This window comes from Oncorhynchus keta, chromosome 5 (assembly GCF_023373465.1).
Source record: "Oncorhynchus keta strain PuntledgeMale-10-30-2019 chromosome 5, Oket_V2, whole genome shotgun sequence".
Classification (NCBI taxonomy): domain Eukaryota; kingdom Metazoa; phylum Chordata; class Actinopteri; order Salmoniformes; family Salmonidae; genus Oncorhynchus; species Oncorhynchus keta.
The window spans coordinates 17,051,905-17,078,181 of NC_068425.1; the positions used below are offsets into that span (position 1 = coordinate 17,051,905).

At 41.4% G+C, this 26,277-nt stretch overlaps 1 protein-coding gene across 1 annotated transcript; it reads right to left on the reverse strand.

The window, feature by feature from the left end:
- Positions 1-9,790: 9,790 nt before the first annotated feature.
- LOC118384596 (cdc42 effector protein 1-like) lies at positions 9,791-20,128 on the reverse strand. The gene is made up of 3 exons (XM_035771261.1): positions 19,882-20,128; positions 12,815-15,550; positions 9,791-11,740 (listed from the first exon to the last, which is right to left on the reverse strand). The coding sequence occupies exons 2-3, from the start codon at positions 13,266-13,268 to the stop codon at positions 11,097-11,099; spliced, it is 1,098 nt and encodes a 365-aa protein (XP_035627154.1). The 5' UTR covers positions 13,269-15,550; positions 19,882-20,128; the 3' UTR covers positions 9,791-11,096.
- Between the last annotated feature and the right edge of the window lie 6,149 nt (positions 20,129-26,277).

Below are 26,277 nucleotides of genomic sequence, written 5' to 3' on the forward strand. Positions count from 1 at the left end.
TATGGTGGATCAAACCTACTTTTTGAAGTGATTTGTTTGACAATCAGATGAAAACATCACACAACACCCATGTAATGTGAAACTGAGCCTGCACAGACTGTGAAAAATAACAGTAAACGGGATAAGATGATCATATCCCAGGCATTTTATCCAGGTTTCTCATAAACGGGATACAAGTTTTTGGGGTTATTGGAAACGGGATATGATGTTCATATGCCTCAACACAAAAACAGAATACTTAAGTATCCAGAATAATAATGGGATATTGGTGTGCACTAAAAACTGCTATGGTGAAAGCCCTTCTGAAGAAAGATAATCTAGATACTTCAGCTTTTAGCAATTTTTGGCCAATCTCCAACCTTCCATTCTTAAGCAGAATTCTGGAGAAATTGGTGTTCAAACAGTGAAATTATTTTTTAAAGTTCCAATTCTATTTAAAAAAATATAAAAAATCCAATGTGTTTATTGTGCCCAGCACAGAGACAGCCTTAGTTAAAGTAGTACATTATTATAGAGCCAACACAGATGCCAAACAGCTCTCTGTCCTTGATTTTTAAGTGCTGCATTTGACGCTGTTGACCACGATGTCCTTCTGGACAGACTGGAGAGGTGGGTTGGCCTCTCCGGTTCTAAATTGGTTTTATACCTATTTAACCGGTCGAGAGTTTTTTTGTGACTCTTGGTGAACATAACTCAGAGAAAATACATATCACATGTGGTGTTCCACAAGTTTCGAGTTTGGGTCCGGTACTGTTCAGTTTATATATGTTACCCCTTGGCAGTGTTATCAGAAAGCACAGCATTGATTTTCACTGCTACGCAGACGATACACAACTTTGCATTTCTGTGTCAACAGAGAATTTTAGCTCCATGGATAAATTATTAGACTGTATTAGTGATTTAATTACTTGGTTGGCTCATTACACATTACACTGGTTTAAAGGTCTCTGTACTGTAAAACATACAGAATGCTGCAGCACGGATACTGACCAAGACCAGACAGAGAGCACACATTACACTGGTTTAAAGGTCTCTGTACTGTAAAACATACAGAATGCTGCAGCACGGATACTGACCAAGACCAGACAGAGAGCACACATTACACTGGTTTAAAGGTCTCTGTACTGGCTGCCTGTGAGTTTTAGAATTCATTTTAAGATTATTCTCTTGGTTTTTAAATCAATCCATGATTGTTCACCCCAATACATGTCAGACATGTTTTTAAGTTATGTACCCAGTAGGTCCCTCAGGTCCTCTGGCACTGTCCTTATAACTATCCCCAAATATAGGACCAAGAGGCATGGAGAGCCTCCCATAGAACCTGAGGGGGGCTGAAACTGTGGACATATTTCAAATAGATCTTAAAACATATGGTTTTAGCTTTGCTTTTCCTTAGGGTGCTTTTTAGTTGTTCAGTTTGTGTCATTCTTTTGTTTTTTTACCTTATGTTTGTTGTGTAGTAAATATTGCAGCTTTTATTTTCATAGTTTTTTCCTGTCAAGCACATTGTGTTTCATTCCATTTCTGAAATGTGCTGTATAAAGTTTGATTTGATTTGCATGTAAACGTGGTCAATGACAATCGCCAAATGTCATTACACTTTTTGGTGTTTTGTAACAAATGTCTCTTTCCATTAATCAAATGGTGTGAGTGCACAGTGCGCACAGTGCACAGCACACTGTGCTCTCTGAAAACAATAGACCCCCCCTCGAATGTCACGGTAAAATTCACACTGCCTTTCTTAATATGCGGCTGCTGCAACAAATGCATTGAGGACATACCTGATGCAGTTTTCTCCTCGCTTTGTGATCAGTCACCCCAATCTGTTTGGTTGCCGTTTCCTGATCTCTTCATCATACATTTATCCTGTGTAGCAGCATGGATCTTTTTCAGACACCATGAGGTCGGTCTGTTCAAGTAATGTTGAAATCTCGATTGGATCATTCATACTCTTTTTGCAGGTGAGATACCTATTTCCACACATCTCTATGAGGTCCATCAGATCATTGTTGTCCCTTAGATCACTCAACCCAAAGTCTTGCTCATTCTTATGGGTAAAGACGATTATTTTAAAGGCAAGGGCTCCCTCTCCAAGCATTCTTTCCAGCCACCCCACTCCCATTTTGAATTCATCAATATGCTGGCCCAATTGTAGAAGTAAGACAGCATTGATACCCTGCTTATGCACAAGTGGACATTTGTGATTCTCCTGGGTTAGTTCAGAACTCTGCAAGCCCAGCATGTTGATGACAGAAACACTACGACGGGACAAATCATACATCCTGGGTGCATCCTGGGTGCTATCTGTGAGAGTTCTGCTGCTGGTAGATCATCTTGACCAAGAAGGAGATTTCTACATTCAATCTCCATCGAATCAGTGCCACCAATCAATGCAATTGTCAGAACAGGTGTCACTGAAAAAGGATTAAGAACAATTAAATATACACACTGTAAGTTAGTAGCTGTAAATCACTTACAATGCTATGACATGATGGTTGACCAAAACAATCTCACCTGTCTTACTTCTAATTTTAAGTTGCTCTGGATAAGAGCATCTACTAAATTACTACATTTATTTCTTACTACTTTCTGGGAAATTAGAAGATGTTATGATTTCTTTCTTTTCTTTATCAGTCTTGATTGTCTCTGCTGTGTTGACTCTCAATGTCTGTGATGTCAAGGGCCTCAGGCTCCAACTGTAGAAATAGTTGCAGTGCTTTAAAACAAAAGCTCTAACTACTGAGAGATGTTGGTCCAAATTGCCAAGTCTTCTTGAAAGCGGTTTAACCTTACTTGTACAGGAAACGCAAATTGTGTAGATTATTAACCGTCTTTGCATTATAATCAACTCTTATTCGTCTGGAAGGCACGCAATATTCTGGATTGATACAATTATTAAATAGCATACAGTAACGAATAATAGCAACAATAAAATGCATCCAGTTTAGCTAAAAATGTTATTTGCAATCCACATGGTTCTAGTTGGCTTCAACATGTAGGTATACATGTCTTTACACATCACAGTCGCACTTCTCCAGAAATATTTCATGTGCGAGACAGGTTCTCAATAGGCAAGATAATTTTGCCGTTGATATGGCGTTATAGGACTGACACATTTAAATACATTTGAAGGGGCGTGGCTTTGGTAATCGGAACAGACGCGTTCTTTGAAAATGGGGATGGATATTTGAACACGCGAAATTAAGTATACAGGTGGGTCATTCTACAAAAAGTGCCATAACCCTTTGATATTTTAGGTAGAAATTGTACACTAATATTGCATTTTATAAGCCGTTTATATTAAATTCAAGTGCACTTTCATATAGACCACATTGGGAATGCAATAAATCAGATTTATTTTGAATATTAATAAAGATTTGTTAAAGTGCCAAAATTCTGCATTTTGACATGTCCCTCCATGCACGCTCTGTGACTTCTAGGAAGATTTGAATCCACTTAACCCCAACATGTCTCAAAGTGTTCACCATCATTGTGAAGCTCTAGTTATTTTGTAGCTTTGACAAAGTCATTTCGGGAATATAATTATTTATTTCATGTGATTAGTGATTCATTTTACGTCCCTGTTACAGGAACTGAACTCTCATATTAAAATGATGAAATTATTCCTTTTTCAATATACTTTCTTTCAAAAGAGACATTGAAAATCATAGTGTAAAAGCAGTTGAACTGGCTCTATTATTTTTGGTAATTTTCTGGTGTTTTGTGGTCAAACTGAGCAGGTCGAGCATAACACGTCAACCCTTTACCCATTGATAGACAGGTTAGAATTGTTAACTAAAAAAATATATATATTAAGCTAGCATTCAATTGCCACTCACTGTTACACACAACAAGCTTTCATTCACCCTGTCACCTCTTGAGATGGAAAAACTCGTTTTTTTATTAAGTTGAACATGTGCTTCTTATGACAATGTTAAAATTAGGTGAAATCAAAAGTTCCACCAATTCAGTGGCTTTTGAGTGTAACGGCGCAGGTACAGCGTGTGAATTATACAAAAGCATGCGGGCAAAAACCTCTGCCACTCTGATGAGTAGAGAATTTTAAAACCAATTTTAAAACCTTTTATTGATAGGTTGCTTGACTAATGCATGGCCATTAAAATATGCACAGACGCAGATGAACCAGACTTTGTTGTAGTAGGATAGCCTATTGATGGCCTGATTTTGAATGAAATGAAACGTAAAAACAAGAAATTGTACAGGAAAATAACTTAAACGTTTCTAAATACTAGGGTCACCGGCATCATCGCATCTCTCGATCCATGATGGGCATATGGACACATGTCCATGGAGGGGGTTTTACGCACATCCAAAATAATAACAGAAACTGGATAAAATAATGTCCAATACATAGATAAAAAGGGAATGTCCGCTCACTGTTTTGCTGCTCACAAACATGGTTTTGATAAATCTTTGGTGATTAAGATGTACAAAAATATATATATTTACATGGGCATTGCACCATGGCCACCGCTGACAAAATCCATGCTGTAATCATCTGCGTTTGGGAAAAGAGGTGATTTGAGTGGTTCTCAAATGTCCCCACCTGCCACCCCTCCCACCCCTGCGCAAACGAGCTGATGTTAGACAGGTAAATTGCCAACCCTGGTGCAAAAGGTGGAAAATGCCAGAGCGCCAGTTTTTACAAGCCAAAATGACTAACTAACAAACTAACTAACTGTTTGACAATAACCGCCTTGGCACCAGCTGAGAATAGAGCCAACAGAATCAATGTCACCAATCAATGCAATTATCAGGGGTGTCACAAAAATATAGTGCATAATAATAAGAGCAATTTAGAGAAGTATCTCTAAATCAAAGATATACTGTGAGTATTAAATGATGGTTGACTAAAACGCTCCCACCTGTCTTATTGCTTTGTGGGAAATTAGAATAAATTGTTGTGATGTCTGTATTTTCTTCATCTTTGTCTGTGATGTCAAGGGCCTCAGGTTCCAACTATAGAAATAGTTGTAGTGGATGAATCATTATCATGGGAGTATCAAAATACATATTTGGATTACATCATTTGAGTACGAACATGTCTACAAGTATTTTGTTATAGTTACTGTGTAAATTAAAAGGTAGTGATCAGATTACATTTACTTCAAACCCAAGGTTTCACCAAAAAAATAACACGACTTTTGGGCTATTCATCACCCTAAAATTGTCACTTTCTATATTTTGTCGAAATTACACAAGAATGTTACAAAACCTCCAGAGCATGCTATTGTAGCGGGCATTGACGCAGTCACAGCCCCTATTGTAGCGGGCGTTGACGTAGTAACAGCCCCTTTATCAACTTTTGTTGACTTTTTTTTATTAGACCACTCGCAGAACAGCTCCCCTCCTTAGGACACCAGCAGTATGATCTCTATTATTGAATCTCTTGATTCTCTCCCTGTGAATACTTAGTTACTTTTGATGTTGAATCGTTTTACACGAATAATCCACACGAGTGCGGTATTGAAATCATGTAACATATTCTTCTGCAACGTGACCCTAACGAACTACCTTCCAGTGCATGTATTATAACATTTACTGAAATAGTACTCACAAATGTTTATAAACTATTCAATGTTTATAAATTATTTCTTCATTCAGACCAAGAGTACTGCTGTGGGATCATCCATTGGCTCATAACTATGCTAATTTGTATGTGAAACAGTACTCAATACTCAAAAAAAAAGATGTATTGCCTAACATTATTATATGGAAACGGTTCATTGATATTTTTGTTCTAAGGGGGGTGAAAAACAGCTCCAGGCATTCCATGCTTTTCTTAACTCTTGTTCTGAGCACCTGAGATTTACTATGCAGTCTGGCACACGTCAAATCCGTTTCCTTGATCTTCTGATTTTGTGTGAGGATAATGTTCTGTACTCTGATCTATACAGGAAACCTACTGATCGTAACAGTTTGTAGAGGGCTGATGATAGCTGTTCCCTTGAAAAACAGTTTTCCCCTATGTAACAGGGTTATATTGGTGATTCCCCTTGCCACTTTATTGTTAAGCCAATGGGTTTTTGGTTTGAGTTTGTCTTGCCTTCACCTACTCAACATGGCATCTTATTGGCTGGTTTGCGTAGCTTGCTTACGAGGGGGGATGTTCCAGTTAGAATCGTCCCAGTGAACAAGCACCAAACCAGCGGTAAGTTGTTGGTTGGCACCGTACGTCAAGAGTGATTTTATGCTCTCAAGTGATTATTTAAATGTACAATTTATATCAAATAGTTTGTAAATGTTATTCAAACATCACACATAAGATGCAGGGGTTTTGGAGAATACTTGTTGTGCATTTTGTTGTAGAGAATTCACGCCAGTATTAGCTAGCAACTTACTGTGTCTGGTGGGGGGGGTTCATATATTTTGTACAGTGCGTGAGTGCAGAGTTGGATGGTGAGACGGGCATTGCATGACGTGCAATCTTGTGTCGTTCTTATCAGGTACATTGTTAAAGATATTATATTGTAATTGTATTATTTTGGTAACTGCCCAGTGAACAAGCACCAAACCAGCGTGCGTGAGTGCAGAGTTGGATGGTGAGACGGGCATTGCATGACGTGCAATCTTGTGTCGTTCTTATCAGAATAAAGCTACATGATTGGTGCTAAATTGGAGTTCCGTGTCGATGACTGATGTACACAACGCCAGAAGAGTACTGTTACACCTACAGCCAATTCTGTTGAATCAAAAGAATTTGCAAAAAAACAATCAGATTTAGACAGAAATATGGCTGAGATGCAAAGTAAATTCAAGGAGAGCGGGTACACAAATGGTCAGATCAAAAAGGAAAGAAGAAAATAAGTATTCTTACTACCTGCTATTTAGAGTGGGGGGGTGGGGAGCCTAGTGGTGAGCGCGTTGGCCTTGTAAGCGAAACGTGATACGATCGAGTCACGAACTGACAAGGTAAAAAATCTGTCATTCTGCCCCTGAACAAGGCCGCCAATGAAAATAAAAATGTGTTCATAACTGACTTGCCTAGGTAAATAAAGGTTAAAATCAAGAGCTCTGAACAAATTAAGGGACATCGTTTGCAAATATTGGCACATTCTGAGATCAGTAATGTGTTTTCTGACATATTCTCACGGGACAGAAATCTCAGAGCACAATTGTTAAACTCTGATTTACCACCCAAAATTTAAATTGACAAAATTTACCACCGCACAACACCTCCACCGGATGGAAACCACAAGTGCAATAGATGCGCTCAATGCAATGACACTTACAAACGTAGATCCTTCTAACACCCCCAAATCAGTGAAACAAATCCCAATCCTTTAATGGAGTGGTAGGGAAACAAAACTCATTAATTGTGTAATGCAGTATAAATTTGACCTAATTTAAAAGTTATATACAGTTGAAGTCGGAAGTTTACATACACTTAGGTTGGAGTCATTGAAACTGGTTTTTCAACCACTCCACAAATTTCTTGTTAACAAACTATAGTTTTGGCAAGTCGGTTTGGACATCTACTTTGTGCATGACACAAGTAATTTTTCCAACATTTGTTTACAGACAGATTTTTTCACTTGTAACTCACTGTATCACAATTCCAGTGGGTGAGGAGTTTACATACACTAAATTGACTGTGCCTTGAAACAGCTTGGAAAATTCCAGAAAATGATGTCTTGGCTTCAGAAGCTTCTGATAGGCTAATTGACATCATTTGAGTCAATTGGAGGTGTACCTGTGGATGTATTTCAAGGCCTACCTTCAAACTCAGTGCCTCTTTGCTTGACATTCTGGGAAAATAAAAATAAATCAGCCAAGACCTCAGAAAATAAATTGTAGACCTCCACAAGTCTGGTTCATCTCTGGGAGCAATTTCCAAACGCCTGAAGGTACCATGTTCATCTGTACAAACAATAGTCCTCAAGTATAAACACCATGGGACCACGCAGCTGTCATACCGCTCAGGAAGGAGACGTGTTCTGTCTCCTAGAGATGAACGTACTTTGGTGCGAAAAGTGCAAATCAATCCCAGAACAACAGCAAATGACCTTGAGAAAATGCTGGAGGAAACAGGTACAAAAGTATCTATTTCCACAGTAAAACAAGTCCTATATCGACATAACCTGAAAGGCCACTCAGCAAGGAAGAAGCCACTGCTACAAAACCGCCATAGAAAAGCCAGACTGCGGTTTGAAACTGCACATGGGGACAAAGATCGTACTTTTTGGAGAAATTTCCTCTACTCTGATGAAACAAAAATAGAACTGTTTGGCCATAATGACCATCATTATGTTTGGAGGAAAAAGGGGGAGGCTTGCAAGACGAAGAACACCATCCCAACCGTGAAGCACGGAGGTGGCAGCATCATGTTGTGAGGGTGCTTTGCTACAGGAGGGACTGGTGCACTTCACAAAATAGATGGCATCATGAGGACGGAAAATTATGTGGATATATTGAAGCAACATCTCAAGACATCAGTCAGGAGGTCAAAGCTTGGTCGCAAATGGGTCTTTCAAATGGACAATGACCCCAAGCATACTTCCAAAGTTGTGGCAAAATGGCTCATGGATTGGCCATCACAAAGCCCTGTCCTCAATCCTATAGAAAATTTGTGGGCAGAACTGAAAAAGTGTGTAGGAGCTAGGAGGCCTACAAACCTGACTCGGTTACACCAGCTCTGTCAGGAGGAATGGGCAAAATTCACCCAACTTATTGTAGGAAGCTTGTGGAAGGCTACCTGAAACGTTTGACCGAAGTTAAACAATTTCAAAGGCAATGCTAACAAATACTAATTGAGTGTATGTAAACTTCTGACCCACTGGGAATGTGATGAAAGAAATAAAAGCTTAAATAAATAATTCTCTCTACTATTATTCTGACATTTCACATTCTTAAAATAAAGTGGGTATCCTAACTGACCTAAGACAGGGAATTTTTTTACTAGGATTAAATGTCAGGAATTGTGAAAAACAGAGTTTAAATGTATTTGACTAAGGTGTATGTAAACTTCCGACTTCAACTGTAGACCTTAGAGAATGCATACCCCCACCCTGTCACATGATGAAGATAGAGTTTGTTCGGAATGACTCACCTTTATAAAGCAGGTTTACAAGGATAATGAGTTTCGTTTGCTCCGAGAAATTGCATAGCATTGTGTGTGTGGCTGTGGTGGGTAGATGTAAAAGTGCATTTGTGTTCATACATGTGCTTGTCTGTGAATGCTTTTGTGAAATGTCATCTTACTTGCACCAAGATAACCTCAAGTGTGTGTGTGCAGGAAGTAGTTGACAGAGAGAGAGGAAGAGATGCAGTGTCTCTGCTCTGAACTAAAATCAGCTCTGCCCAGTCCTATGCAACAGGTGCCATGGAGTCCTCATTCTTAGTCATTGGGATCTCAGAAAGTGGAATTTGAGTGTTTAGCTTCTACATCTGAATGAAGGGACAATATAGTATTGCCTTATTTGTATGTCTAATGTAGTTTTTAGAACAAATTATGATGTTAATCTAGTAAATCTGTTCCCAGGTATTCCCTTGAATAAGGAGAGAGACATGTGATAGTGTCTAAATGTATGGTATGAAATGATAATGTTATTTCCAAATACAATATCTGGTCTTACTTGTGGTCAATTTGCAGTGTACAAATGATTATCATTATGTTCCGGCCCCCTATTCACTCAGAAATAAATTGTCCCACGGCTGAATCAAGTTACCTCTGGTCTATAGTGAATATCCATTCCTGGTTGAAAATCACTGCTTGTTTCTGTATATTTTCTTTATCCACTCAATGTGTCAAAAAGGACAGAACCAATGCTTATTAAAAAACGGTATTTATTAAGAATATGACTGCTATGACAGCTACTGGTAAAATGGATCAAATTCTACAGTCATATTTTTATTCCGTATACATACTGTATTCATATGTGACATCACATACAAGTCTGTACTGGTAATTTTAAGTAGAGTGCCTGTAGTCTTATGAACATAGCTAATATTCAACTTAATTTGATTACCTTCATGTATGACAATGCATTCATTTCCTTGTTATTAAAAAAATGTATACTCACATGTATGAACATAACACTGAGAACAAACATACTTGGAAAAAGTACTTGACAATAACTATCACTGTAAGGCAGCTATAGGTTTAAACGATTAAAGGGCTGTGTAACCCAAATTAGTTTGATACATTTTACAGGGCACACCCTTCATTTCCACCTTAGCATGCAGTACAATCTCAGATATTATTCCAGATATTAGTGAGAAAAGCTTTATTCCTTTCAAACTCTTCTCAGGAAATGATAAATGATGAAACTGGCTTTGTGTTAGGTCTAAATGAAAGTAAAAAACTTTGACCACTGAACTCACTGAAGATATGTCAATTTAGGTCAGGTGGATAGAAACACAATCAAACAAAACAAATGTGTTGCCCCTTTAGCATCCACATACTGTGACAAATAGATTTGCAGATAGTAATGTTTTATTTCCCTTTTCAATCCTTTTCACAGAAGGAGGGTGTCATTAGGCTGGAAATCCTACCTTTGTCTTCTAAAAATAAAACGTATTATGTTCCTTACTTCTGTGAATGACCACTATGAGTGCTTTTGACAGACACAGCCTCAGCTCATCACTGTGTCCTTCCTTCTGGTTGTTGTACGGGATCTTGTGTGACTGTTGTACTGCAGCTGCTATAGCACAGAGTTGCGCAATATCAAGAGATTGTTCCATCCCAGAATTGAATGACAGTTTAATGGAATCTGCTTAGTATAAGGTATATTTCTTATGAAGATATAATGAAACCTGTCATGTTTTAAAGGTTGTTTTTTATATGTACCTTGTCCAATGTTGCTGTCAGATCATGTCTGAGAAACTCTACACAAGCTTCTCTAAAACTGAACAAGAGACAGTATTGATCCAGTTGTTAGATGGTAGACAAGAGAGCTCTTATCATTATGAGGAGGAGCTTTCCAATTCAAATCATTCATGTAAAAGGTTTATAGAAAAACATGGATCCCTCTGAAGGTCTTGAGTGCAAAGATTCAGAACCAAGGTCACCTAGTAAGTAGTCTAATGATCAAATGGGTTCTTCTCCTCACAATGGTAGACATTTGGTAAATGTTTCAGACTTTGATCTCCTCTTCCTCAGGGAAGGCGTAAGGGGCTTTAGGCTGGCTGAGGGGTGAGGAGGAGGAGGAGGCAGAATCGCTGCGATGACTCCTGGAGAAGGAGCCTCCCCCGTAGTGACGCGCCAGCATGTCAGCTGCTCTCTGGAACCTCTCAGCTTCCATAACTGGTTCTACCTGTGTAGGAGACCCCATAGATGCATCTGGCGTCTTAATAGCCCTCTCATCCTCTTCCTCTCCCTCTGCCCACTCTGAGCTGCAAGAGCGCCCACTGTTGTTCACATTCACTTTGAGCGGAGTGCTTGACATGGAAGGGTTTGATGAGCTTAGCATGGGGCTCTGCACAGCCAGCTCAAACACAGAGCTCTGCTCCTCCTCTTCCTCCTCTTCCCCCAACTCCCAGTTGTGATCGGGCATAGTGAGGCAACCGGGGCTGTCAATCATTCCCAGAACCTCACTCATGAGGGAGGGACCAAGGTCCACTGTGAATGAAGTGAAGGAGTCGGAGCGCGTTAGCGCAAAGCTGTTGTTGTCTGGGAGCGAGCCACAGCTAAAGTTCTGAGCGAACAGTCCGGTGCCATCCTGCAGCTGTTTATCAAGGCGGGAGTGGCGGGGTAGTGTGACGAAACCAGACTGCAGACCTTCAGACAGGAAGGAGACAAACATATTAAAATGTAAAACATTTTTAGAACAGTTCATGCCTTGAAAAAGTCCATTGCCTATTCTATTAATGCATCTACAGTATAATATCCAATTACTTTCATTAGACAGATAAACCAACTATCAAATAAGTGCATAGAAAATCATGTCAGGGAGCCTTGCAGTTTGCCACAATCGCCAGAGGGTGACAGTATAAAACAAGCAAGGTGTTTAGAGTTTTCAGAGCACCAGCCCAACCCACACACATTCCACAGTGCCATGACTTCACTGGTTCCTGGTTCTGAATGCTCCCTGGGGGGGCTTGGTTTTATGCATAGTGGACAGTTCTCAGCCACTACTGAAAGAGAAGTGAGGGGAGGACCCAGAAAGATATATAAAGGGGACACCAGAGAGGGAAAGAGAAAGGAACTTAAAGTTTAAAAAAAGTTGATGATGTGGAGACTAGAAAAATAATGAGAGGAAAATAGGACAGGAGAGGAAAGAAAGAAGAGCTAAAGAAATGACCAGAATATACAAATGTACATCACAGATCCCCCAGATCATCAAGCTCTCTGTGCCCTCTGTTGGTGCTCTTTATTTGGGTACATTCCATCTGAGTTGGGTAACTATTCCAGTGGCTGGGGGGAATTCCAGACATCCCACATACTATTCTAAAAACCCTACCCCTGAACACACACACACAGTGTTGCTGTACCAGCAGTGATTTAAAAGGGAAATGAGTGTTGGGTTTATGCGGTGCAGTCAAGCAGCACACAAACACTAAAGATGACAGGAAATGCCCTCTCTGTATATTTCTCTCCCCAGCTGTGTTTGTTTGTGTTTATAGGTGTAATTGTGCACAGGTGTAACCAAGGTAATTGCAGATGACTCAGAAAAAAATAATCTGTTTGTTGACTTTGGTGATTTGAGAAGAGGAAATGGCAACCTGTGTGTGTGTGTGTGTGTGTGTGTGTGTGTGTGTGTGTGTGTGTGTGTGTGTGTGTGTGTGTGTGTGTGTGTGTGTGTGTGTGTGTGTGCGTGCAATATGTGCTTTTTCCCTTTACAGATGTTCTTACCGTAGCTGTAGAGGGAGGTATCTGGGGAGCTCTCTGAGCTGGGGAACAGCACCCTCTTGTAGCCGTTGGGCATGTCAATGTTCAGCTGGGGCAGTGAGATGGCGTTCTTGATGATGGGTGAGACAGGAGGCGGTGGGGGTGAAAGATCACGGGAACCGATCCTGGCACGGGGCACAGGGGACCGGCGTACATGCCTCAAGGTGCGGGAGAAGAAGCTGGTGGTCTTTGTGCTGCTGGTGGGTGAATCGGGGCTCACTGATTCCCCTTTGCCCCCATGGTTGCTAAGGAAGGAGGTGTCTCCAAACACATCGCCACCGCGGCCCACGTGCATGGTGTGGCGAAAGTCTGGGAGCGGTGGGCTGATCATGTCCACGGAGAGTTCGCTCTTAAAGCGCCTTTTCCCCTGAGAGCCCGACACTAGGCCTTTAATTCCTGGCAGTTTTCCCAGACTCATGGTAGCAGAGATGAATACCCTTTAAATATAATTAATCACGGGGATAATAAATCCAGTAAGAAATCAGTCAACTTTTCCAACGTAAAAGGAGTGTTAAAAGACACTTAAACAACTTTCTGGATCCTTAAAAAAAAGAAAAACACAAATTGTGTGCTGAGAATGTGTGTAGAATACATTCTCCACACGGCAGCAAGTGCCAGCTATTCATCGAGCGTAAGCCTGCAGTTTGGCTTTAGGAAGTCCCACTGAAGTTTTCAGCTGAATGATGGTTATCTATTGGAGTCAGTCAACATTCAAAGCTTTCTCTCTCAGGGCCAATTCTGTGCTTTAGAATGACTCCAGCCTCAAAGAGGCCTGTCCTCCTTCCCAGCAGCTTTCAGTCATGAGGAATAAAAAGAGGAGGAATGACACATCCCAGGGATTCTGGAATAACCACAGCCTATGTGGTCTGAGAGCTTGTAATCCACTAGGCTTTTTCCAGACGGTGGGTTTTTGAGTATCAGTTCAGAAAATATATCCAGTTGCGGCTATCAAATATATACTGACAGTGAAACATAACTCATCCAGTATTTGTTCAGTGAAAGAGTGAGAGAATACCAAGAGATGCTCATATTCTGTCCATCAGACACAATACATTTCACTATTTTGAACTTGTGTTTCTGCTTGTGAACACTAACAGTATAACTATGATGCTCTCTCTGTTGGCAAGCTCATACCTGTGAACGTTTCTAGAGCTAAATCAATATTAGACGTGCACAACAATTTCTATAATTAGGTCACTTAAATGCACCTTTCCCTTCAGCAACAAAAATATACAGGTCCTTAAACTTCCCTCTCTCAAAGTTAAGCAATGAGGCTTTACAAAAAAAATATTCTTGTTCTTCTCTTTTTAGGATCAGTCCAAACTGAAGTCTATACCTACCTCCTTTAACATGAGCACCAATGTCTTCTGTCAAGGCTGGACAGCCAGCAGTGTTACCTAGAGACCCCTTTCTGTGAAAACCATCCAAGGTCTTGTTTACAAACAGTTAACGAACATCCCACCCGTCTAGACACTAATCACCTTGCCAGAGGTTTACGAGATCCTCGTAAAATGAGAAGAAATATTTATGTTTTCTGTAAACCTAGTTAAAATTCCTTCTCGACTTGGCACAGTACAGTAGATAGGAGTCAGGCTGTGTTATACATCTGAAAGTGGTTATGTTTAAGCTGCTTGGCCCTGTGTGCTCTGCCCAATAAAGTTGTTGGAGATTATAAATAACTTGTTAAGGAACTGTAATGGGATTGTGTCAGCTTTAAAACAACCTCTATTACCACTTCACAATCACCCAGTGCTTTCTCTTCTTACCACTACAGGTTTCAACACCAAGACTACAACTCTCACCAACCAGGTCACTTTAGATGTGGCTTATTGAGGAGTGACTCAATAGGCTGACACCTTTGATTGTCAGCTAATAATCTTCTCTAATGCACCTACACACATGAACACACTGCACTCAAATACCAAAACACACACTTGATACTTAGTCACTTAACTGACAACTCAGGTCCTGCCCGTTAGTGATGGAGGTTTCTAGGCTGCCGCAGGTCCCCTCAATCAAGTCCTTCTTCCCTTTAGATACAGTAAGTGTTTCCAGAAATGAATTTGTAATCCTGCTTTGAAACCGACCTCACCTTATACTCCCCTGTAATCAACAACTAAAATATCTCCAACCTGTCACTCACTAGCCGCTCAGTCGTTTTAGTATTCCCTCATAGAAGTTTAATCTTGAATGTACTGTCCACAGGGGTGTCAGCTTTCAGTCCCTCTGAGACCCAGTAGAAAGAGCAGGGGGTCCGTTCACACATGTCGTCTCCACTAAAGCGCTTTATCTGCGTGTGGCACCACACAGTCCATGGGACATCCTGTCACTTCGCTCCCCTCTCACCGGGACTGTTGTTCTCTTTTATTCTTTGTTGTACAGTTCAGCACATTTACCACAGGCCCGGGACACCAGGCATTTAGGGACAATGAAACAACATACAAAAAGGGATAATGCTTTTTTAAAAAAGGCAATAGACTAAAGTGCAGTAATCCGTTCAACTGTTTTGTCTGCGTCTTGGAAGAAAAGGAGCTCCTCTGGGATTGGCCGTGTCCTGGATTAGCTTCTAATCCCTCTCTCCATTCCTCCCTCTCCTCTCTCGTTCTCTGTCTCCCACAATCCAGATAGTTTTTTGAGATACAGGTAAGTGGCTCCTCTCTCTTCCTTCATTGAGACCACGTCAGGGCTGCCTGGAGAAGACTTCACAGAGAGTTACAGAGTTAGACAAAAGGCAACCATTAATACGACTCACATAAATGTGTCCGGTTGCTGAACATCTAGATTGACTTATTTTGGGAATGCTTCTTTTCCCCCAGTTTTGGCTCATGAGTCACTTCTTACGGTCAACGGGTCATAAAATGTTTGTTTTTTGGTATGTGAGTTGTTTTCCAAAATAAGAGAGCACCACGACACATTTTAGAGAGCCTTGCATGTCATTTCCAGTCTCCAAATGCAATATATCCATTTCAACAAGACCACTTCACACAGAGGTCTTTACAGTAGGGTTCAACTTGCGGTCCGCAGGTCAGGTGATTTTATTCGTCCTCCCGTTTTCTGAGCAAAAGAAAGCATAAAAGACTGTAAAAACACCAGAAAATCAGCTAAGTGATTTTGGAAATCTGTTCCAAACTATTCCCAAGTACAATAGAGAGATGTGTGATTTAATTCAAATGTAATGTGATTATGTTTTGGTCAAACATGAAAGTTTTTTCAGGCTTCTTGCAGTCAATTTGCAGTCTACAAATTATTTGTAATTATGTTCCGGGACATTAACGGTTTTCTTTAGGTGAAGTAGAGGCGGACCAAAATGCAGCGTGGTTGTTAATCATTGTACTTTAATAAAGTAACTGTACACGAATAAACTAACAAAACAACACACATATGAAAACCTAAAACAGTCCTATCTGGTGCAAAACACAGAGACAGGAACAATCACCCACAAACACACAGTGAAACCCAGGCTACCTAAATATGGTTCCCAATCAGAGACAATGACTAACACCTGCCTCTGATTGAGAACCATATCAGGCCAGACATAGAAATAGACAAACAAGACATCCAACATAGAATGCCCACTCAGATCACACCCTGATCAACCAAAACATAGAAACATACAAAGCAAACTATGGTCAGGGTGTGACAGGAACCCTGACCATCCGCTCGAGAAAAGAAATCAGTCCGAGGCTGAATCTAGTTGGTGATCCCTGCTTTATAGAATCTTAATTGTTTAATTGTCAGGTTTGTCTCAAACCCTCTTAACTAAATTGACACCCTAGGAAGAATGCGGAATGACATAATTCTGTATTCTGGAGTTACAATATACCTCTAATTTTACACCACTAACTTTATTTAAGGCACTTCAGGACTGTGTAGGTACAAGGTAGCCATGTTTATGTAGGTCTACTCTAGTCTGCCATGTTCTTCCTGCATGCTGAGGAAGTGAACACCTAATTTAGCCCCGTGTGGTTTTGGCTGACTGCTCCACAGCGTCTCTGAGGATTAGTGTCACGGTCTGTCAGTGTGACGTGGTGTCTCATTTGGAGTACAGGGGTTAGAGTAGAGGCACCTGTGGCTGCTACTACTCGGGCTTAGGATAGTGAGGGAAGGAAAGGGGGAAGGAGGACTGAGGATGTTTGTCGTTGGCGCCTGTACTGTTTCGTCTTCTCATTAACAATTAGCTGCAATTCAATTAAGATGCTGATTAGTCGTCTGCGACGGTAGCGTGCGAGTGACAGGGAGGAGGGACGGTCGATGCTGGCTGGTTGCCTGGTGCGTCAAAACCAATCTGTTGTAAGGGATGCCTGTCCTTGGCTAGTTGCCACTCCTATCGTTCACAGTGGGTGTCTCTGTCTCTTATAGCACCTCTGCAAGCTCTTCTAATCTCACACTAAATGGCTCCCTCCTTCTCCTACCCTGACATTTTACACGGTCCCATCTCTCCCTCTCTTTATCAGTACTTCCACAACTTTCTGTGAGCTTTTAGATGCCTCTGTGCTCATAAACCCTATACTGCAGATCAGGAATCCACTGCAGGCTCTTTATACAGTACACGGACTGGTTAAAGACTCACAGGGCTCTGCTAAACATTATATTTATTATTTAATTGTACCGGCACACATCCGTAAGCAAGATGATTTATGCCGCAAGGCTGGCGAGGGCAGCCTGTCTGATTGTATCTAAACTATGGGAGACATGGCGATCTGAAACTGTAATGGGAGCAGTGTGTGAGGGGAAGACAGCCGGGCGAGCTTCATTATGGCCGTCAAATAAAGGACCTAAAGCTCTGAATGGAAACAGTTTTAATCTCCCTTTCTTGTAAATTGTTTCATTCTCTGTCAGTCTTTCCTTGCCTCTCTCTCTCTCTCTCTTTCTTTCTTTCTTTTCTTCTTTTCCCTCTCGGTGTCCTTGTCCTCCTGCTTGCCCAGTAAATGGGTTTAGTTTTCAGAGGAACAGCTGGTACCACAAAGCCTGCAAATTGCAGAACTGAGCTCTGCACTGGGACGGTCCTGCCACAGTGGGTCAGCTCTGAGGCTGCTTCCACTGGATAGTCCTGGTCCCTTTCAACCGCACCCGCGGGTCCCCCCTTACAAAAAAAAAAGATTTATGACGAAAGAAAAATCATTGATGGACATAAAAAAGGAGGAAATCAGCTCCTAGTGATTTTAATCTTGTAAATCTGTTTGCAGGTATTCCCACACATTATAGAGAGACACGTGACCATATACAAAACGTAAGCAACGTTTGAAATGATTTTGTTTTGTTCTAAAAATATACATCTGCTCAAGAAAAAATCGTCCCACAGCAGAATCTAGTTGATTATCCCGGTTTTAGAGCATTGCACCACCAGGCTGTGGGTTAAGACGCATGACTCCAAATACTGTCACTTAGTTTACGAGGATCTACTTTTGCGACGTGGCTATAGAAGGTCTGCCAGGTCCCCTAGTGGTGTGTGTGTGTGTGTGTGTGTGTGTGTGTGTGTGTGTGTGTACATAGTCCTCCCTCCCCATAATTCCCTTGATGCAGTAGATTGCAACATTTCAACACTGCATTGCCTAATGCTCAAATAAATCTCCAAAGATGTTCATTTGCCAACACTTTCTCTCGTCATTAACCAGTGTCTTCTTGACCATACTTACTGTATGTTAACACAACAGAGGGGCAATAAGTCAGACCAACAGTGGAGTGTAAATACATCCCTATTCCATTTCAATAGCAAGTTAGACACCAGACCAGAGAGTGTTTGCTCTCTAAACTTCCACATAGCAAACATCACTAGAGGCCATTTACAGAAATACCATCAGAAATGTTGCTCCCTTCTTGCTGCTCTCAGATTAGTTATTATCAGAGTGATTGTGTGAGGTAAGCCTCACTATTCACTGGCCTGTGATGCTGGCAGGATCTCAGTACAGTTGTGCCATGACACACCAGCAGTAGCCAATTGATTTCACTTTTTCGAAGAATTGGGTTTCTTGGAGTCCAATTGAAAGCCACAGAGATGTTAAGACACCTGTTTGTGAAATAATTAACCCCTATAGAATTTATATGAGAGAGCATAGAGTTAGAATTACATATTCAAAGTGTTACAGGACAATGAATTAGGCTTTTGGTTACTCTTGTTCTATTTACACATCATGCTGAATACTGGCAGTGGGTAGTAATTTCCTGATGTAGGGGTGCACACATTCAGAGGAAATCAATCAATGTTAATCAACTTGGACCTCATTTTGTAAGTTAACCCTGATTTACAGTTTCTTAAACATGTACATGCAGCCAAGATGAGTGGTCTGGTTTTAGGTTCATTCTACAGTATGCACCTGGGGATGGTGAGAATGTAAGTATGTAATGGGCCAGAAATTGGATTAGAGAAAGAAAATATCAAAACACAAACACAACTTTATCTCCCACAGAGATTGGATTTCAAATTTCCAGAGCTTCCCTTGTTGTTGACACACACACGCACACAGACACTCACAATAAAACATTAATGCATAAGAGATGATGGTCCCAGACTCCAAAATAATTAGCCTACCTTCCTGTAGCCTACTTGAAATTATAATCACTGAAACACAATAACAATGTGAATTTCTAATGATATTTTGGTAACTGGACTGAGAACATTCACTAAGTGGCGGTTGCGGTCACCTTGTGTACCGGTCCCTCTGTCCCCAACTATGCGCCACTGTCAGCTCTCTCTCTCTCTACACATAATTATGCGCTCCATGCACACAACGGATCCCAACTCCCGTCTAGAATATCCGACAGTCTACCTTGTCTCGATGTAGAAAATTACTACTATACGTTACAGATTTGATCAAAATTTAAGGGACTGATCAACGTGGTTTATACCAGTACATTACCCCCACCATCAGCAACTAAATTGAAAACAAATTGTTTCAATTTGTCTTTACTTTAGAGTTTATTTATGCATTAGCCTATAATAATGTATCAGCAGTTAGGATAAATATATGTGAATAAAGTCATTTCCATACGAAGTACAGACAATGTAATAATTTATTCCGATATAATCTTACCATAAAATCCGCTGAAAGTTCGCTATCGCTCCATAAACTATAAAGGGAAAATGTATATAGAAAATAGCATTTTCAATGTGTGCCACCCTTGTCTTCTTTGATATGCTTCGATGTAATTAAAAGGTTTCCAGTAAAGTCCATAATGTGCTGTGCAGAGCTGTTGCGATGCTGCTTAGAAATTGTTTCGCTGGAAGATGGGAAGGCGATACATGTTTGCGCCGCAGGAACGTGAGCGACAAAAACAGTTGTAAAATCAGGATTTGAATGACGCCTTCAACAAACGTTCACCGTAAAAAAATCAATTGGGAGGGGACTTGGACGTCATGTAACATTTATGCACAGTAATCGCTGTACTGTTGCAGCAGCAAGCGCCTTTATGATGCATAAATTAATTGTATTTTCTTTTCTCAAATACAATGTGGTTGTTAATCAACTCCGGCTTTTAAATTCAATTGATACGTTCTCTTTATTTTAGTTCCTGAAGGATGTTTTTTAGTCCAATACAAAAACGTGCCACTAATTATTTGTACACTATTGAAAAAGTTGATATCTAGAACCTAAAATGGTTATTTGACTCTCCCCATAAGAGAAACCTTTGAAGAACCTTTTTCGGTTCCAGGTAGAACACTTTTGGGTTCCATGTAGAACTCTTTCCATAGAGGTATCTACATGGAATCCAAAAGGGTTCTACATGGAATCATAAAGGGTTCTTCCTGGAACCAAAAAGGGTTCTCCTATGAGGAGACCCAAAGAACGATTTTGGAACCCTTTTTTCCCTAGATTGTAGGTCTTGATGTCTACAAAGCATTGCCATCCATCCCAGCCAGCAAGAGCTTGGAACAGGGAATTAGATGGAGGGGGTTAGGGGGGGTGGGCGGGGGATTGCACTGCTGGACACTCCAAATGGATACAGCCTCGCCAAGAATCGATAAAGCTTTGATGTGCCAACAAATAGTTTCCAAATTCCAAAGTGGTTAGTGATTGGGCTAATCTTGTAAAACTCCTTGAGCCCTGGTGACCTGGGCTGTTGGCTGTTTCTCAAAACATCAGGCGAACAGCAGGAAGGCAGGCAGCTCTGGAGTGTCTGGGGGTCAATGTGCAACATTTCATGTCTGTCCCCAAAACACAAAACCACATACCACTGGGCTGAAGTTAGAAGGCAGAAAGAAGAGGGGGTGTAAGGATGTCAGACACCGAAGACACTCTGAGACCAGAACGATGAGGCATAGTTTGGAACTTGATTTCCCTTACTCATACAACCCTCTCTCAGTCAGCTCCCTCCCTCCCTCTTTTCCTTATTTTTCTCCCTCACAATTTCCCACTCCACTCTATCCCAAGGAAAACAGTCTTGGGCTGAGTATGCCGGTTCTTCAACAAAGAAGAGCATGACAGTTTTGGACCCTAGACAGACATTGGTCCCTAAAGGATGGCAATATTACAACCCCCTCTTTTACTCTTTCTCCCTCTCACACTTTCTCATACATATAATTAATTCCTCACACACTATTTGCCATTTTCCATCGCTCTCCTCTCTTTTTGTACCCTCTCAACTTTCTACTCCTCACCTTTTTAATCACCTTTTCTCATGCTCTCCCCTCCATGCTCTCATTCAGAATTAGAGATACTGATGTTCTGCAGCTGTTGTCAACAGGACCTGGTAGTCCTCATACATTTACAGAAGTCTGTCTGACCTCATCAGCCCCCAAATCCATCCTTTACACCCACTCCTCCTTCCCTACCTCCCTCTCTCCATCCCTCCCTATTGGCTTCTGAGGTTCCGGCACATTCCCCTTCATGGGAAATGGATTTCTTCACTGATCACTTATTTCCCAGGCAACTATGAAAGCCTCTCCTGCCATTAGTCTCTATTTGTTCAGTTCTCCAGCTGCCAGGCCTTCCTGAAGTGGGTGTCAGTGAAACCACAGGCACATCCACGAACCCCAGAAGCCTTGGTGCAAAGTTGAAGTAAAATATGAACTGATGATCTGAGGGTGAGAACAAACAATATCCACATCGTTGGGATGTTCAGAATCACCCAGGATATCTTTGTACAGTGGCAAAGTCTGGCAATCTTATAGGACCGTTTTTATGGGATACCCTTTATGCTGGTTGAGGCATTGGCACATACAGCACTGTTGTTCTAAAGTTTTGAGTGTAGACTTGACTGTCACAGAGTGAATTCTGACTGATTCTGCATAGTTTTTGGTGGCTGTGAAGTTTCTATTCCCATGTTCTTCAGGTCCTGATCCCTCATGATGATATCAGTGCTCCCACTTGACCCACTTCACTCATAAACCAGTCAGCAGGCCAGAATCCAATCAACCACTTACAGAAGCAACTGAAGTCAGTCAAGAGTAAGTCAAGTTTAAGAATGCATAACACATACAGTAGTAACACATGGTAAATGGATACATAGATCAGTCAAATTATACAGAATAAAGGGTCTTGGTCTGCATGTCTATGCATTCTTTTTGCATTTCTATCTATTCCTTCATTTTCCTGTTTTAGGAATTGCTATTCTCTTGGACTTCTTGTTTAGTAATTTATTCCATACGTCTATGCTTTTCTTCAAACACTCCTGTGTGATGTTGTGGCTCATTAGATCTGCCTCAGAGTAGCCTACAGTGGCTGGGTACTAATGGAGTATGATCTCCACAGTTCACACTCGCACTCACACACACACACACACACACACACACACACACACACACACACACACACACACACACACACACACACACACACACACACACACACACACACACACACACACACACACACACACACACACACACACACACACACACACACACACACACACACACACACACACACCACACACACACACACACACACACACACACTGTTTACACAGTGGGAATGAGAGAGGAGTTGAAAAGGACTGATGGCTCCTTTGTGACCACTTAGGGGATCATATATTTTTAAGCTCCACTGGCGGCTTTTGAGTGTGTGAATGTGTGTGTGTGTACTTGTTTGTGTGTGTAACAGATGTGAAACGGCTAGCTTAGTTCGCGGTGCGCGTTAAATAGCTTTTCAATCGGTGACGTCACTTGCTCTGAAACCTTGAAGTAGTAGTTACCCTTGCTCTGCAAGAGCTGCGGCTTTTGTGGAGCGATGGGTAACGATGCTTTGAGGGTGACTGTTGTTGATGTGTGCAAAGGGTCCCTGGTTCGCACCCGGGTATGGGCGAGGGGACGGTCTAAAAGTTTACTGTTACATGTGCATGCATGGATGCATGTGTTTCCTTCCAATTGTACGTGAGTTCTGTGCCAATATGTTTTACTGTGCAAAATATGTTTTGATGAGGTATCTATGCAATACCAGTTGTCTTGTCATGATTTAAAGTAATGAGATGAGTGTGCATTCGCATGCATCCCCAAAACAAACCACCTGAAGTGTGACAGACCCTAGAATCGAAGGGATTGAAGGGGATTGCTGGTGACAAATGAGCAATGTGATGTCATCTGACACCCTGATGCAGACAGTACAGATGCAGCCTGGGAACAGCAGGCCCTCTTCACACCAGAAGCCCCGAGGTTAAGACGGGAATCATGCAGACCCTAGAATCGAAGGGATTGAAGGGGATTGCTGGTGACAAATGAGCAATGTGATGTCATCTGACACCCTGATGCACAGAGTACAAATGCAGCCTGGGAACAGCAGGCCCTCTTCACACCAGAAGGCCCGAGGTTAAGACGGGAATCTGCCGAGTTCAGAGACTGGAGGGCTTTTCACTTTCATATGCTGATAAAATATACACACATGCGCACAAATGCACAAATGCGCTAGCATATACACGCACACACACTGGCCTGGGAACAGTCACAACTGCTTATTATTATAGGATCCTATTGTTAGTCATATACACCCACAGTTGCCGCTGCGTACACAGCACTCACACATGGGAATGTACACAGTGTTGAGTATCTCTGTTTGTAAGAGTGATTTGCTTTGATGGCCTCAGGCTGACACTGTTGTTGTTTTCCTGTTGAGATTTAGACATTTTAGATTGAAACTAGAGGGGGTTTAGAGCTGGACCCATGCCAGTCACACAGACAGAAAGAGAGAGAGAGAGAGAGCTGGAGCTGAGCAGTAATTTCACATCCAAAAGAAAGCTCGGAATTCTGTCAACCAGTGTTCCATTTCTTTTAAGGGGAGCCACATGAGCTAAATAAAATGAGGGAAACAAGGGAGGGAGAGGGAGAGGGAGAGGGAGAGGGAGAGGGAGATGAGAGAGAAACAAGAAGAGCCAAGAGACATGCATAAAAAGAGGATGAACGGACATAGAGACATGGAGAGCAAAAGATGAAGGAAGATAGAGGAAGGAGGAGGGGAGGCCTTGGGTATGCACGAGAGGAGGAAAGTGAGGGAGGTAGAGGGGAAGGAGGGCTAGTAAAACAGGATGAGAAGTCTCTCAGACAGAAAAGGGATTTCTCTTCAGGAAATTACTTTCACACAGTTTTTACAGTCTGCCAAGAAACACTCACTAACTTACTGTATATGGTTTAACTACAGTAGAAATACGCTAAATTGTAAGATATGAACGTTTTGTTAGTTGATTGTAATAGGAACAACTACTTAATTTGGCTTGTCATACTAAAGTTATTGTATAATGTGCAATGCTGTATTGCTCATTTCTACCACACATGTTTCCAATTGAGTGCTCACCGTTGCAAGTACATCAAGATACTTGTGGGCATTAAACATGCTTTCCCACTAGGCACAAACTGGTTGAATCCACATTGTTTCCACATCCTTTCAACGAAATTCAATGCAGTGACGTTGAATCAACATGTAAAACGGATAAAACTGATTGAATTTGCAAAGAGTCATAAACGCAAAGACATTTTGGGAATGTTTGTCTTTTTTACCAAAACTTTTAACCTAAATCCAATGACATATTTAACATTTTTGTTGATATCACGTTGAATTCACGTTAGATGACAATTCAATGAAATGTTCATCAAAACTACATTTTGAACTGATGTCTATGTCTAGTGGGATATCTTTAATAAAGTCATATTGTAGAGTAGTGGTGCTGATGCTGCACTATGTTCATACAATCATCTATCCACTGCACCCAGAGCATAAATCGAAGTGGCAGACCAGTATGCATCAGTCACCACTCCGCAGACCACATCCCTCAGTTAAGATGAATTATTTGTGTGTGATCTCGGAATGAAAACAGTTTTGAATTATGTTGCATCGACCATCTCTTTAGCCGGCCAAACAAAACAATACCAAGAATATACTTTAGTACAGCATGAGCCAAGAGCAGCATGGCCAAGGGCAGGGGGCATAATGTGTGTCTATGAATGCTTTCCAGTCCCCTACTGGTCTGTTCAAAGCCTCTTCAGCCCTTACTAAAACTAGCCACTAACCTGTATCTAGAACAGTCAATCAAACATACAGTACAAAGCTGGTGGGATATGGAAAAATACATCAACATATTTTTCAAATACAAATGGTTCATTTCTGTATTTTCCTCTGCCTCTCTTCCAGCGCTGCCTTGCCTGGCGTGCTATTAAAGTGCATTAGGAGAGCTGTGGAGAGCAGGGCTGGAGTTAGAATCCCTTATGAAACCCAGATGTTCTCCTGGAACGTAGGGGACAGCCAGGGAGGGGAGGGATGTACGAGGGGGATTCAGGGAGACCATGGTGGTGCCATTGGGGAAACGTCTCTTCGGACCCAGAGTCAAGGGTTTCCCTGCAGGGTCTGAGAAATATGCAGCTACCGCTCTGTCATAACCACACTATGGATGGGATGGCATTGCACAGTCTGTGGTAAAATAGGAAGAGGGGGATCATAGCTCTGACAGACTCAATTGGTCTCTGGTATACTGAAGGTTCCTAGTACTAGCGTATATGAACCCATTCACTGTGTCACATACATTTCCCCTTCAGATTTATTTGTCCTCTTTGTGTAGGAGGAAGAGGATCTCCTCAGTTTGACTCCCATCCAGACAGAGACAGTGTGTGTGCATGTGTGTGTGTGCATGTGTTTGGTTTTACTATCTTTGTGGGGACCAGAAGTCCACACAAGGATAGTAAAACAAGGTAAATGATGGGGGCATTTCACCAGTCCCCAAAAGGACAAGGCTATTTTAGGCTCAGTGGTTAGGGTTAGAGTTAAGGTTAGAATTAACGTTAGAATTGGGGTTAGGGTATAGGCTTAGGTTTAGGGTTAAGTTTAGTTTTAGGGGTTAAGGTTGGGGTTAAGGTTTAGGGTTAGGGATAGGTTTAGTGTTAAAGGTTAAGGTTTAGGGTTAAGGCTATGGTTTAGGATTAGGTTTAGGTTTAGGGGTTAGGGAAAATATAATTTTGAAAGGGAATTAATTGTTTGGTCCCCACAAGGATAGTAAAACAAATGTGTGTG